The 15,450-nt window shown below is 41.3% G+C and overlaps 1 protein-coding gene across 1 annotated transcript in view; it reads right to left on the bottom strand.

The window, feature by feature from the left end:
* The window catches only part of PRRG1 (proline rich and Gla domain 1), a 234,783-nt gene that overhangs the window by 178,691 nt on the left and 40,642 nt on the right, over positions 1-15,450 (bottom strand). Inside the window, exon 2 of the mRNA XM_053707604.1 lies at positions 8,612-8,652. Coding sequence (XP_053563579.1) covers positions 8,612-8,621 — 10 coding nt within the window. The 5' untranslated portion in view covers positions 8,622-8,652. The remainder of the gene's footprint in view (positions 1-8,611; positions 8,653-15,450) is intronic.

Below are 15,450 nucleotides of genomic sequence, written 5' to 3'. Positions count from 1 at the left end.
CTGAAATCTGATGAACCTCAGTGTTGCTAACTGAGGCCAAGCTAGAAGAGCATTGAATATTGCTCTTAATTCCAGAATGTTTATTGGGAGGAGTTTCTCCTCCTGAGTCCACGATCCCTGAGCCTTCAGGGAGTTCCAGACTGCACCCCAGCCTAGAAGGCTGGCATCTGTTGTTACAATCGTCCAATCTGGTCTGCGAAAAGTCATTCCTTTGGACAGATGAACCCGCGACAACCACCAGAGAAGAGAATCTCTGGCCTCCTGGTCCAGATTTAGTAAAGGGGACAGATCTGAGTAATCCCCATTCCACTGACTGAGCATGCATAGTTGCAGCGGTTTGAGATGTAGGCGCGCAAATGGCACTATGTCCATTGCCGCGACCATTAAGCCGATTACCATGCACTGAGCTACTGATGGGCTTGGAATGGAATGAAGGACACGGCAAGGATTTAGGATTTTTGATAACCTGGACTCCGTCAGGTAAATCTTCATCTCTACAGAATCTATAAGAGTCCCTAGAAAGGGAAACCTTGTGAGTGGTAACAGAGAACTCTTTTCCATGTTCACTTTCCACCCATGCGACCTCAGAAATGCTAGAACTCTCTCTGTATGAGACTTTGCATTTTGAAAACTTGACGCTTGTATCAGAATGTCGTCTAGGTACGGAGCCACCGCTATGCCTCGCGGTCTTAGTACCGCCAGAAGCGAGCCCAGAACCTTTGTAAAAATTCTCGGGGCCGTAGCCAACCCGAAGGGAAGAGCTACAAACTGGTAATGCCTGTCTAGAAAGGCAAACCTTAGGTACCGATAATGATCTTTGTGAATCGGTATGTGAAGGTAGGCATCCTTTAAGTCCACTGTGGTCATATATTGACCCTCTTGGATCATGGGTAGGATGGTTCGAATAGTTTCCATTTTGAACGATGGAACCCTTAGGAATTTGTTTAAGATCTTCAGGTCCAAGATTGGCCTGAAGGTTCCCTCTTTTTTGGGAACCACAAACAGATTTGAGTAAAAACCTTGCCCTTGTTCCGTCCGCTGAACCGGGCGGATCACTCCCATTACTAAGAGGTCTTGTACACATCGTAGAAATGCCTCTTTCTTTATTAGGTTTGTTGATAACCTTGACAGATGAAATCTCCCTTGTGGAGGAGAAGTTTTGAAGTCCAGAAGGTATCCCTGAGATATGATCTCCAACGCCCAGGGATCCTGGACATCTCTTGCCCAGGCCTGGGCGAAGAGAGAAAGTCTGCCCCCCACTAGATCCGTTTCCGGATAGGGGGCCCTTTCTTCATGCTGTCTTAGGGGCAGAAGTAGGTTTTCTGGCCTGCTTGCCCTTGTTCCAGGACTGGTTGCCTTTCCAACCCTGTCTGTAACGAGTAGCAGTCCCTTCCTGTTTTGGAGCGGAGGAAGTTGATGCTGCTCCTGTCTTGAAATTTCGAAAGGCACGAAAATTAGACTGTTTGGCCTTTGATTTGGCCCTGTCCTGAGGAAGGGTGTGACCCTTACCTCCAGTAATGTCAGCAATAATTTCCTTCAAGCCGGGCCCGAATAAGGTTTGCCCTTTGAAAGGAATATTAAGCAATTTAGATTTAGAAGTTACATCTGCTGACCATGATTTAAGCCATAGCGCTCTGCGCGCCTGGATGGCGAATCCGGAGTTCTTAGCCGTTAGTTTGGTTAAATGCACAACGGCATCCGAAACAAATGCATTAGCTAGCTTACGGGCTTTAAGCTTGTTCATAATCTCATCCAATGGTGCTGTGCGAATAGCCTCTTCCAGAGACTCAAACCAGAATGCCGCTGCAGCAGTGACGGGCGCAATGCATGCAAGGGGCTGTAATATAAAACCTTGTTGAACAAACATTTTCTTAAGGTAACCTTCTAATTTTTTATCCATTGGATCTGAGAAAGCACAACTATCCTCCACCGGGATAGTGGTACGCTTGGCTAAAGTAGAAACTGCTCCCTCCACCTTAGGGACCGTCTGCCATAAGTCTTGTGTGGTGGCGTCTATTGGGAACATTTTTCTAAATATCGGAGGAGGGGAAAAGGGCACACCGGGTCTATCCCACTCCTTGCTAATAATCTCTGTAAGCCTTTTAGGTATAGGAAAAACGTCAGTACACACCGGTACCGCATAGTATTTATCCAGCCTACATAATTTCTCTGGGATTGCAACCGTGTCGTAATCATTCAGAGCCGCTAACACCTCCCCTAGCAATACACGGAGGTTCTCAAGCTTAAATTTAAAATTTGAAATTTCTGAATCCGGTCTCCCCGGATCAGATCCGTCACCCACAGAATGAAGCTCTCCGTCCTCATGTTCTGCAAATTGTGACGCAGTATCGGACATGGCTCTCGTGTCATCGGCGCGCTCTGTCCTAAACCCAGAGCTATCGCGCTTGCCTCTTAACTCAGGCAAATTAGATAATACTTCTTTCATAACATTAGCCATATCATGCAAAGTGATTTGTAAGGGCCTTGATGTACTTGGCGCCACAATCTCACGCACCTCCTGAGCGGGAGGCGAAGGTACTGACACGTGAGGAGAGTTAGGCGGCATAACTTCCCCCTCGTTGTCTGGTGATAATTTCTTTACCGGTAAAGACTGACTTTTATTTAAAGTAACATCAATACAATTGGTACACATATTTCTATTGGGCTCCACATTGGCTTTTAAACATAATGAACAAGTAGATTCATCTGTATCAGACATGTTTAAACAGACTAACAATGAAGGCTAGCAAGCTTGGAAAAAATCTTTCAATAAATTTACAAGCAATAGAAAAAACGCTGCAGCGCTTTTAAAAACACAAAAAACTGTCACAGTTGAAATAACAATGAACTAATTCAGTTATAGCCAACAATTTTAACAGTAAATGTATGAATTTAGCAGAGGATTGCACCCACTAGCAAACGGATGATTAACCCCTCAATACCCAAAAACGGATAATCAATTTAAGATTTAACGCTTTTATCACAGTCAAACACACTGTCACAGGTCTGCTGTGACTGATTACCTCCCTCAAAAATGAATTTTGAAGACCCCTGAGCTCTCTGGAGACGTCCTGGATCAAGGAGGAAGAAGCAGGAAGACTGTGCTAGAATTTTAACTGCGCAACAAGGCGCTAAAAAAGGCCCCTGCCACTCATATTACAACAGTGGGAGACCTGTTACAACAGTTTCTATGCAGAAATATACGTTAGCCATATGGGAAAAAATCATGCCCAAAAAGATTTATCACCAAAGTACCTCACAAAACGAATAACATGCCAGTAAACGTTTTAAAAACAACTTTCCAGTGTTATGCTAAGTTATCACTAAGCCTGCTACCAGTCGCTTCTACTGCAGTTAAGGCTCATACATTATATTTCAGTATTAACAGTATTTTCTCAGTCAAATTCTAGTCCCTAGAAAATAACTCAACTGCGCATACATTTATCAGCCTGATACCAGTCGCTACTACTGCATTAAAGGCTGTACTTACATCATATGGGTAACAGCAGTGTTTTCTTAGTCAATTCCATTCCTAGAAAATATTACTGCACATACCTCATTTGCGGGGGACCCCGCATGCTATTCCCTGTTCTGAAGTTACTCCACTCCTCAGAATGTGCGAGAACAGCCAGTGGATCTTAGTTACGTCTGCTAAGATCATAGAAAACGCAGGCAGATTCTTCTTCTAAATACTGCCTGAGAGAAAAAAACAGCACACTCCGGTGCCATTTTAAAATAATAAACTTTTGATTGAGGAATAATTAGGTAAAAAACTCCTATCTCCTCTCGCGACCTCCTTCTTTGTTGAGACTTGCAAGAGAATGACTGGATATGACATGTGAGGGGAGGAGCTATATAGCAGCTCTGCTTGGGTGATCCTCTTGCAACTTCCTGTTGGGAAGGAGAATATATCCCATAAGTAATGGATGACCCGTGGACTGAACACACTTAACAAGAGAAATATGGGGAGCGTAAACTAAAGCAAGTTCGCACAAACGAATTCACGCTAATATTGACAGTGCGCCACTTGTAATATGGATTTGAGCGTAAAAAAAAACCACTGCAGCCTCGCGATCGCGTTTATGCTCCTAGCGCTAACGATAGCGCTCAACTTGTAATCTAGCTCAAACTGTTTGACATATTGTGGAACATTATTTTTAAAAAAACTATTTTATGTTTATTCTAAATTCAACAAAAGTAGCATACATTTTCCTTGCTACTTGAACAATGATAGAAACATTCAATGTCCATAAAGGCATAACATAAAAAGCTTCAGCTTCTGAAATAACAGAAGTTCTCCTGAAGAAGGGGTTATGACACTGAAACATGGGGGGCTTTCATATGAACCCTTATTCTTCTTCCTTATGAATAACTTATGTAATCTGGGATTCACTGTGTGTTTTTAATAAAAGCTTTAATATTTACAGGTTTCTTAAAGGGGGAGGCGTTGAACCTAGATATCCTCTTATGCTAGAGGATTCATGACATCAGCAGAGTACATATACTATTGTGACTTCTTGATGTTATGATATAGTATACTATTGCCTTATTGGAGCCGAGTTTGCGTTTGCTTTGCAATTGTCCAGGGGGCAAAACGTATAAACGTTTTGTGTTTTTTGGTTGAACTTTGGCAACTCTGAAGTTTTGTAGGAGGATGCAGCAGCTCCAGAGGGACGCATCTGTTTTTAATTTACAATTCATCTCTGTTGGTCTATACTTGCATTATCATTTGACCTGCTGTATCTGACACATACAATGATGTCAATGAGGTGTTTAATTTTTTTTTTAAATGAGTGTCACAAGTTAAAACACGTGTGGATATCACTTTAGAGTGATATCGCCCCAGAGGCAGAACTTTTTTTCACTTTCTGCAATGAGATTTTTTTAGTGAAAAATTTTCTGCAGGTCATTTTTAAATCAAATTTAATTTTAAATTAGGCAGTTACACTAAAGCACCAGTTTAATGGCAACATATTAGTTAAATAGAGAATAAAGCAATATTTAAAGTTTTATAATATAGTGCAGTAGTTGAAAATGTCATTGCAAATTAGCTGCAGACATAGTCTAACATAGAAGTAGTAATTAAAAAGGGTGCATTGCTCATACAAACGTCTTACATTCAGAAAAAACAGCTTTGCAGACAGTTAAAGGCGCAGCGCTACTGCATATTTCACTGTTCACTTAAAACAGCACTTTGCTCTGGATGAAATTTGCTCAGGAAAACTCAGACAGTGCAGCCAGAGCACAGCTCTGTTTGAAGAGAACAGCCTAATGTGGAGCAGCGCTGAAAAGTTAAAATCGCTAACAGCTCCTGCATGTATCCTGTTCTTTCTGCATACATGCTGCATTTTCTGCGATGACATCTCACATCACTGTATGTTCTGCCTTGGGGGATATCGCTAAGACTAAGGGTTGGATGATCTAAAGCTCTAGGCTCAACTAAAATAATCTAAGAAGTCTCATCAGTATGGAGAGTTCCCTCAAAGAACTTTAGGAACACACATTTTACATTGACAAATGTTTCTCTTTCACACCCAAAACCCTGCATTGTGAAACAGACTCCTAGATTATAATGTAAGATCAAAAAAAAAAAAAACCCCAAACATTTTGCGTGATTTTGATACCTGACAACAAGTGTTTGATCATCAGGCCCTGAATGAGCCTTGTAATATGTACAGTATCTTCTATCTACCTATCATTAAGTTTTGCAGTCTTTAAAAAAAAAAAAGGCTCTCTTCTGACTATAACATGTAACCTAAAGAATACTATAACTTTCTTGTAACATTATATGGCATGCTCTGCCCACTATTCACTTGTGATCCCTGCTCACTCCTGATACTGTCCTGCCCACAAAATAGTGACGCCTTCCTCAACCACATGAGCTCCTAATATTTGGCCATAAAAGTTGGGAGGTATGACAATTTATAAATGTATTTATTTAAAAAAAAATGAAGGTGGAAAGAAACACATTTACTCTACATACATTCCAACAGTATCCTTTTATATAAGGACTAGCGATTTCTTAAATACAACTACTTCGAAATGTATTTAAACAGTGCTATTTTGCCATTAAAAGGGATATGAAACAATTTTTTTTCTTTATGATTCAGATAGAGCATGCAACTTTAAGCAACTTCCTAATTTACCCCTATTATCAAATTTTCTTCGTTCTCTTGGTATCTTTATTTGAAAAAGCAAAAATGTAAGTTTAGGAGCCAGCCCATTTTTGGTTCAGCACCTGGACAGACTAAATGTAGCCACCAATCAGCAAATGCAACCTAGGTGCTGGAGAAAAAAAATTGGCTGGCTTCTAGGCTTACATTACTGCTTTTTCAAATAAAGATGGCAAGAGAATGAATAAAAATTGATAATAGGAGTAAATTAGAAAGTTGCTTAAAATTGCATGCTCTATCTGAATCATGAAAGAAAAAAAATTGGTTTCATATCCCTTTAAATACACAGCTACATTTATAATAAAGTAAAAAGGCACAGTGCTTCTTTAATAGTACAAACAAAATGTGCTAGCATGAATTATATGCTTAAAGGGACACTGTACTATAAACTTTGTTTCCCCTTGATGTGTCCCAAATTACTTAAACCAACCACAGAGTACTAAAAGTATGGGAAATTATATCCCCCCCCCCCCCCGCCCCATGGCTTCTAATGGGCTAGGCTTTAAAGGGACAGTCTAGTAAAAATTAAAAACTTTCATGATTCAGATAGGGCATGCAATTTTAAACAACTTTCCAGTTTACTTTTAATCATCAAATTTTCTTTGTTCTCTTGGTATTCTTTGTTGAAAGCTAAACCTGGGTAGGCTTATATGCTAATTTATAAGCCCTTAAAAGGGCACCTCGTATCTCAGTGCATTTGACAGGGTTTTTTTTACAGCTAGAAAGCTGGCTCATGTGTGCCATATAGATAAACAATGTGCTCACTAGCGTGGAGTTATTTATGAGTCAGCACTGATTGGCTAAAATGCAAGTCAGTCAAAAGAACTGAGATAAGAGGGCAGTCTGCAGAGGCTTAGATACAAGGTAATCACAGAGGTAAAACGTTTATTAATATAACCATGTTGGCTGTGTAAAACTGGGGAATGGATAATAAAAGGGATTATCTATCTTTTGAAAAAAAAAAAAAAAAAAAAAATTATTGAGTAGACGTCCCTTTAAAGACAAATCTAAAATGCTTTACTGGGGTTTTGGGCAGGGGAGATCTATCAATAGAAAAAAAGTTAAGGTGGGTTCGCTCACTCCTACATCAAATTATATATCTCAATATCAGGTGCAGCCTAGAGAACATTCATATTAAAAAAAAAAAAAAAAAAAAAAGAAGGACAAAGAAAAGTAGCTACTCCAAATAAGTGTCTAAATGTCTAAGAGTATAGCACTCATGCATGATGACAATACAGAGACTAAATTTTGCCAAAAATACAAAACACACTTAAATATATAAAAGTTAAAATACTAGTATAAATATACTAGGGATCCCATAGTATCAACTATATACGCCGGCTTTATAACTGGTGAATGGTGCACCACAGGAAAAAGTCACTGTGAATCATATCCAAAATAGAGCGTTAAAGCTGTATAGTATAATCATCAGTCAAATTGTTGAAAAAACAGCATTGAAGCTGAAATGCTTTGTCATACGTGAATTCAGATCGATATGTGCCCAAAAAAGCCAGGAGTAAAAGGCATCAAACCCCAAATTTTAAGCCCATATATACACACTAGCAGGAAATAAGAGAGGCCCATTTACAGCGTATCAACAGGTTTGACCGCCGTTGAATCGCCCCCCAACACCACCGGTCAATTACCTTGTACCTGTGTCCCTTACACCAAGGCTCCTCCCAATGCCTTAACCAGCTAAGTGTGCTGCCTTACGGGGTGATCCTGCACATAGGGGGATCCCATGTAAAGTACAGCTGCAAAGCACCGACAAGTCATTTCGCTCGTTTCACTCCTTCGTTCATGGCAGCTTGCCCACAGGTGATAAAGAATCTTCTATTCAAAGCAAATCACAGAAGCAACAAGATATACAGTTTCACACTCACATTGAACTTTTTTTCCCAGGTAACCCACAAGTGTTCCGTGTGTTATGAATTTAAATGGCCATCACATTTCAAAAATAACATGCTCTAACTCTATGCTCTAACATTAGAACTTGTCATGTTAGCAATACCGACCCAACAAGTTAATGCGTTTAACACCTGCAAAAGGTACCACTGAGAAACTACAGAGAATTACTGATCTCAAAGGGACAGTGAGCCAATCAGCAGAGGCAAATCGGTGAGCTGAGTCGTGCAACTGCTGCTGCTGATTGGTTCACTATCACTGTCCGCTTGAGGCCAGTAATTAATTCTATGTTGCTTATGAATAATACTTTAACTATATGTTTAAACCACTGTGGGGATAAACGCATATACTTGCAGGGTGAGCAGTGATAAAATTACAGGCTCTAACAAACTCTCTCTAGCGGAGGCACAAAAGAGTCACTAGTAAAACAATTTTAACAGAAGCTAAATAATGTGTTTTTTGAACACTTCAAATTTCACATTTTCGTAAAACATCAGAACAGCAGTAGATATCTTTAATAATAAATTGCTTACCACTATCCATATTTTCTGCGTAATCTGACAGAATGAAGAGCCTGTTTAAAAAGAAAAAAAAATAATAATGTAAAAGGCAGAGTATAATTCCCATCATCCCCTCACCCCACTTCCTTGCTTACTAAAGAAATGCTGCCAACAAATACAGCACTACAAAAGCAAAGGGACATATGTTTTAACCATAACAGAAAGATATTGGTTTCCAGGTATTCATTCACATTTCCTTATTTAAAAAAAATATATATTTTTTACAATATGCCTGACAGTACAAAATGTACAGAGGAGTAATTTGAAAACATCAAGTTTACAATCACAGTGAAATAAATAGGTTTATAAACATGTGGAACTAGCAAACATGTGGAACTGGGAGTGCGATTTATTCTCTTGCAGCATTACATAGCTTTTCTGTAGTATTACAATGTTCAGTATGTGTGTCGATTTCAACAGGCAAAAAAACATAAATTATGCTTACATGATAATTTCATTTCCTTTTGTATGAGGTGAGTCCACGGCATCATTCCTTACTGTTGGGAAATACTGAACCTGGCCACCAGGAGGAGGCAAAGACACCCCAGCCAAAGGCTTAAATACTCCCCCTGCTTCCCTCATAATCCAGTCATTCTGCCAAGGAAACAAGGAACAGTATGAGAAATATCAGGGTATAAATGGTGCGGGAAAAAAAATATATAAAAATTTTGGTCCGCCCAAAGGAGTATACGGGTGGGGGCCGTGGACTTTCCTCATACAGAAGGAAATTAAAATTATCAGGTAAGCATAATTTATGTTTTCCTTCTTAATATGAAGAGAGTCCACGGCATCATTCCTTACTAAATAGTGTAGGACCTGCTCATTCAAACCCAATGCTCAAAAGCATCTATGACTAAGGCACCAGCCGAAACGCGTAAGATGTATGCATGTTTCAGCCAAGTACCATTGTAATGGACTTATAACAAAATAAAGGAATATTGAATTTTACTGGGGTGCCGGAATTCTTCCTTCATTTCAATAATTCCTTACTGTTGGGAAAACTATACCCAAGCTCTAGAGGACACTGAATGATAACGGGAGGAGTAAAAGAAAAGGTGGACCCTAATCTGAGGGCACCACAGCCTGCAAAACCTGTCTCCCAAAAGCTGCTTCAGTCGAAGCAAAACATAAAATTTGTAGAATTTTGAAAAAGTATGTGAGGACCAGGTAGCCGCCTTACAAATCTAATCCATACAGGCCTCGTTCTTAAAGGCACAAGAGGAAGCCACCGCTCTAGTGGAATGAGCCGTAATTCTCTGTGGAGGTCTAAGTCCAGCTGACTCGTAAGATAAGCGTATAACACTCCTCAACCAAAAAGATAAGGAAGACGAAGAGGCCTTCAGACTCTTACACTTCCCAGAGTAGATAACAAACAAGGAAGAAGTTTGTCTAAAATCCTTAGTAGCTTGAAGATAAAACTTCAAAGCTCGAAACAACATCCAGATTATGAAGTAAACATTTCTTTGAAGAAGGATTAATACACAAGGAAGGAACCACAATCTCCTGATTGATGTTACGATCAGACACTACCTTAGGAAGAAAACCCAAGCGGGTACATAGGACAGTCTTATCAGTGTGGAACATTATATAGGGAGGCTCACATTGCAAGGCAGCCTTTTCAGAAACTCGCCGTGCCGACACAATAGCCAATAGAAAAAGAACCTTCCAGGACAACAATTTAATGTCAATCAAATGCATAGGCTCACACGGAGCCCGTTGCAAATACTTAAGAACAAGATTCAAACTCCAAGGTGGAGCGTTAGATCTAAACAAAGGTCTGATCCTGATCAGAGCCTTAACGAAGGATTGCACATCAGGAAGCTCTACAAGCCTCTTGTGCAGCAAAACAGAAAGGGCAAAAATCTATCCCCTCAGGGAACTGGCAGAAAGGCCCTTCTCCAGACCCTCCTGGAGAAAGGAAAGAATCCTGGCAGTCTTGACCTTAAGCCAGGCGAAACCACACTCTTCACACCATAACAAGTAAGCTCTCCACACCCTATGGTAGATGCGATGAGTAACATTATCTGCCAACTCTTCCTTAAAGCTTACGCTAATCGCATTTACAGGTCATGCAGAAACTGTTGCTTCCTCTGGAGACACGGTGTAACCTTACTGCTGCAAAATATGAACTGCTGAATGTTTGTATATAGAGAATGAGTGTGTGTGTGTGTGTGAAGTCAGACCTAGGAACCAACGCATCTTTACCTATCAGTAGTTGTACTACTTCCAGTCAATTACTCTATATAATATACCAGACGCTGTAACGGGACTAAAACCTTAATTTAATCTAATAAGAGATTAATACTTACCTTGCTCTGAGTACCACATGATTATACTGAAGCCTGTATTACAGTTTATCAATTACTGTTTATTAAAAACGCTCACAGTGTCTCATCCCTGTTATCTCAGATATTTTCAGGGTTTGTACACTCTAGAGCAACAACTCACTTAATATACGTGATCAGTAATTAGTATAAGGAGAATCATCACACAGGCTTACAAGCCTGAATGAGAGAGCCAAGAGAGGTTTCTCTAAGAGGGTTATTGACAAAGACTAAGCGTTGAATCTCCACGCAGTCAGCCTCAGAGAATCTAGATTTTGATGAACAAAAGGACCCTGTTCCAGCAGATACCTGCGACAAGGTAACCTCCTTAAAGGAGATGAGGACATCCCCTCCAGGTCCGGGAACCACATTCGCGGCCACGACGAAGCAATCAGTATCACTGATGCTTGCTCCTGCTTGATGCGGGCCACTACACGAGGGAGAAGTGGTAACGGCGGAAAAAATGTAAATTAGATTGAACCTACAAGGCACTGCTAATGCATCTATTAGCTCCGCCTGAGGATCCCTGGACCGCGACCCATGTCTGGGTAGCTTGGAATTGAGCCAGGACGCCATGAGATCTATCTCTGGCGTCCCCCATATGTTGCAAATCGCCGCAAAGAGACCATTCTCCTGGATGAAAGGATTGTCTGCTTAAGAAATCCACTTCCCAGTTGTCCACACCCTGAATGTGGATTGCTCACAGCGAGCAGTTGTGGGCCTCGGCCCATTCCAGAATCCGAGATACTTCCTTCATTGCTAGGGAGCTCCTTGTTCCCCCCTGATGGTTGATGTAAGCCACCGAGGTTATGTTGTCTAATTGGAATCTGATAAACTGGGACAAACCCAGCACATTGAAGATCGCTCGAAGTTCTAAAATGTTGATCGGGAGGAGGGATTCCTCTTGAGTTCACAGGCCCTGTGCTTTTCTGGCACCCCAAACAGCTCCCCATCCTGATAAGACTTGCATCCGTAGTCACAATCTCCCAGGATGGTCTCAAGAAGGATATCCCTTGGGACAGGTGATCTGGACAGAGCCACCAGGAGAACGATTCTCTCGACCGGTTGTCCAGAGAAATCTGTTGACAGATCCAAATGATCGCCATCCCACTGTCTCAGCATGCACAGCTGAAGCGGTCTGAGATGGAATCTGACAAAAGGAATGATGTCCATGCTGGACACCATGAGACCCATCACCTCCATACACTGCGCCGCAGAGGGCCTGAAGGAGGTCTGGAGGGCAAGACAAGCGGATGTTAGCTTGTAACGTCTCTGGTCTGTAAGGGATATCCTCATGGATATGGAGTCTATTATAGTACCTAGGAATTCCACCCTGGTACTGGGAATAAGAAAACTCTATTCTAATTTTATCTTCCATCCATGAGATCGAAGAAGAAATAGAAAATCTTTTGAATGGTCCTCTGCCAGACGACAGAATGTGCTTGAACCAGAATATCGTCCAAGTATGGTGCTACTGCTATACCTCTGGTTCTGGCCACTGCAAGCAGAGCCCCTAGAACCTTCGTAAAAACTCGTAGTAGTAGCTAGGCCAAACAAAAGTGCAATAAACTGGAAGTGCTGGTCCAGGAACGCAAACCTTAGGAACTTGAAGTGTTCCTTATGTATTGGAACGTGAAGGTAAGCATCCTTCAGATCTATTTGGGTCATGAACTGTCCTTCCTGAACTAAGGGAAGGATGGACCTTATTGTCTTAATCTTGAACGAGGGGACAGATAGAAATTTGTTTAACCCCTTAACGACCAACGACGTATGGGGTACGTCCTGCAAAAAAATGCAGTTAATGACCAAGGACGTACCCTGTACGTCGTTGGTCTTTGAAAGCAGTGGAAGCGATCCTGATCACTTCCAACTGCTTTCATGTTATAGCAGTGATGCCTCGATATTGAGGCATTCTGCTATAACATTTTTTAGCCGTCCGATGCAGAGAGAGCCACCCTGTGGCCCTCTCTGCATCGGCCATTGATGGCCATGTTTGTTGGTGGGTGGGAGCTTACCCAGGGAGGCGGGTGGGCGGCCATCGGTGGGAAGGGGGGCGGGATCAAGTGCGGGTGCGCGCGCAGTTGCGCGCGCGTGCACAGGAGCGGGCGCGCGCGGGTGGGAACCCTACACTATGGAACAATTGTATGAAAGCACAAGGTGGTACTCGGTGGGAGTGAGGGTGGGCATTTAAAAAATGTTTAGCAATCTGGCAGGGGTTGGGGGTTGAGGGAGGGCAGCTACACTACAGAAAATAGTATTTTTTAAAAAATAAATAAAAAAAAACATATTTGATTTCAAACTGGGCACTGGCAGACAGCTGCCAGTACCCAATATGGCGCAATAAGGCAGAGAGAGGGGGGGTTAGAGAGCTGTTTGGGGGGGGATCAGGGAGGTTGGGGGCTAAGGGAGGATACTACAGAACAGAATTATTATTTAAAAAAAAAAAAAAAAAAACTCTTATTTTAGTACTGGCAGACTTACTGCCAGTACTTAAGATGGCGGGACAATTGTGGGGTGGGGGAGGGAAGAGAGCTGTTTGGGAGGGATCTGGGGGTGTGATGTGTCATGTGGGAGGTTGATACCTACACTAAAGCTAAAATTAACCCTGCAAGCTCCCTAAAAGCTCCCTAATTAACCCCTTCACTGCTGGGCATTATACACGTATGGTGCACAGCGGCATTTAGCTGCCTTCTAATTACCAAAAAGCAAACCCAAAGCCATATATGTCTGCAATTTCTGAACAAAGGGGATCCCAGAGAAGCTTTTACAACCATTTATGCCATAATTGCACAAGCTGTTTGTAAATAATTTTAGTGAGAAACCTAAAATTTGGAAAATTTTACGTTTTATTTTTATTTGTTCGCATTTGGCGGTGAAATGGTAGCATGAAATATACCAAAATGGGCCTAGATCAATACTTGGGGTTGTCTACTACACTACACTAAAGCTAAAACTAAAACTACAAGCTCCCTAATTAACTCCTTCACTGCTGGGCATAATACACGTGTGGTGCGCAGCGGCATTTAGCGGCCTTCTAAATACCAAAAAGCGATGCCAAAGCCATATATGTCTGCTATTTTTGAACAAAGGGGATCCCAGAGAAACATTTACAACCATGTATGCCATAATTGCACAAGTTGTTTGTAAATAAATTTCAATGAGAAACCTAAAGTTTGTGAAAACATTTGTGAAAAAGTGAACATTTTTTTTTATTTGATCGCATTTTGTAGTGAAATGGTGGCATGAAATATACCAAAATGGGCCTAGATCAATACTTTGGGATGTCTTCTAAAAAAATATATATACACATGTCAAGGGATATTCAGGGATTCCAGACAGATATCAGTGTCCCAATGTAACTAGCGCTAATTTTGAAAAAAAGTGGTGCTACTTGTATTTATTGCCCTATAACTTGCAAAAAAAGCAAAGAACATGTAAACATTGGGTATTTCTAAACTCAGGACAAAATTTAGAAACTATTTAGCATGGGTGTTTTTTGGTGGTTGTAGATGTGTAACAGATTTTGGGGGTCAAAGTTAGAAAAATTGCGTTTTTTTTTCCATTTTTTCCTCATATTTTATAATTTTTTTTATAGTAAATTATAAGATATGATGAAAATAATGGTATCTTTAGAAAGCCCGGTATATAATATGCGTGGGTACAGTAAATGAGTATGAGGAAAATTACAGCTAAACACAAACACCGCAGAAATGTAAAAATAGCCTTGGTCCCAAACGGACAGAAAATGGAAAAGTGCTGTGGTCATTAAGGGGTTAAGCACTTTAGGTCCAGAATCAGGCGGAAAGTTCCCTCCTTCTTTGGGACCACAAAAAAGGTTTGAGTAGTATCCCAGACCTCTTTCTGCAAGAGGTACCAGTACAATGACTCCCAGGGAGAAGAGATCCCTCACGCACCCCAGAAAGGCTTTTCTCTATTCTGGCCTTGAAGACAGGTTTGACAAGAGGAATCTGCCCCTGGGTGGATGAGACTTGAAACCTATCCTGTATCCCCGATACAGTTTGCCCTCTACAAGATCTAGAGCCGGATCGGGGGCCGCCCCTTCATGCTGACTTTGTCTCGGCGGGCTTCTTGTTTTGCTTTGATTTATTCCAGGACTGAGCCGGCTTCCAAGTCCCCTTGGATTGCTCGGGCTTTGTCGAAAGCTGCCGACGTTGGGATTTATCCGAACAAAAGGAACGAAAATTAAGACCTTGTCCTTTAGATTTGTTCTTCTTATCCTGCGGTAAAAAGGCACCTTTGCCTCCAGTAACCGTGGAGATAATGGAGTCCAGGCCTGGACCAAATAGAATCTTTCCCTTAAATGGGAGGGAAAGAAGTCTTGACTTCGAAGTCATGTCCGCAGACCAGGACTTTAGCCTATGGGCTTGAACAGAAAAACCTGAAGCCTTAGCGTTCAGGCGAATAATTTGCATATTTGCATCACAAATAAAGGAATTAGCCACCCTTAAGGCCTTAATTCTTTCTTGG

Source organism: Bombina bombina, chromosome 3, assembly GCF_027579735.1.
Source record: "Bombina bombina isolate aBomBom1 chromosome 3, aBomBom1.pri, whole genome shotgun sequence".
NCBI lineage: Eukaryota > Metazoa > Chordata > Amphibia > Anura > Bombinatoridae > Bombina > Bombina bombina.
Note: the sequence above shows the minus strand (reverse complement) of the source record. Positions and strands in the feature narration are given on the sequence as shown.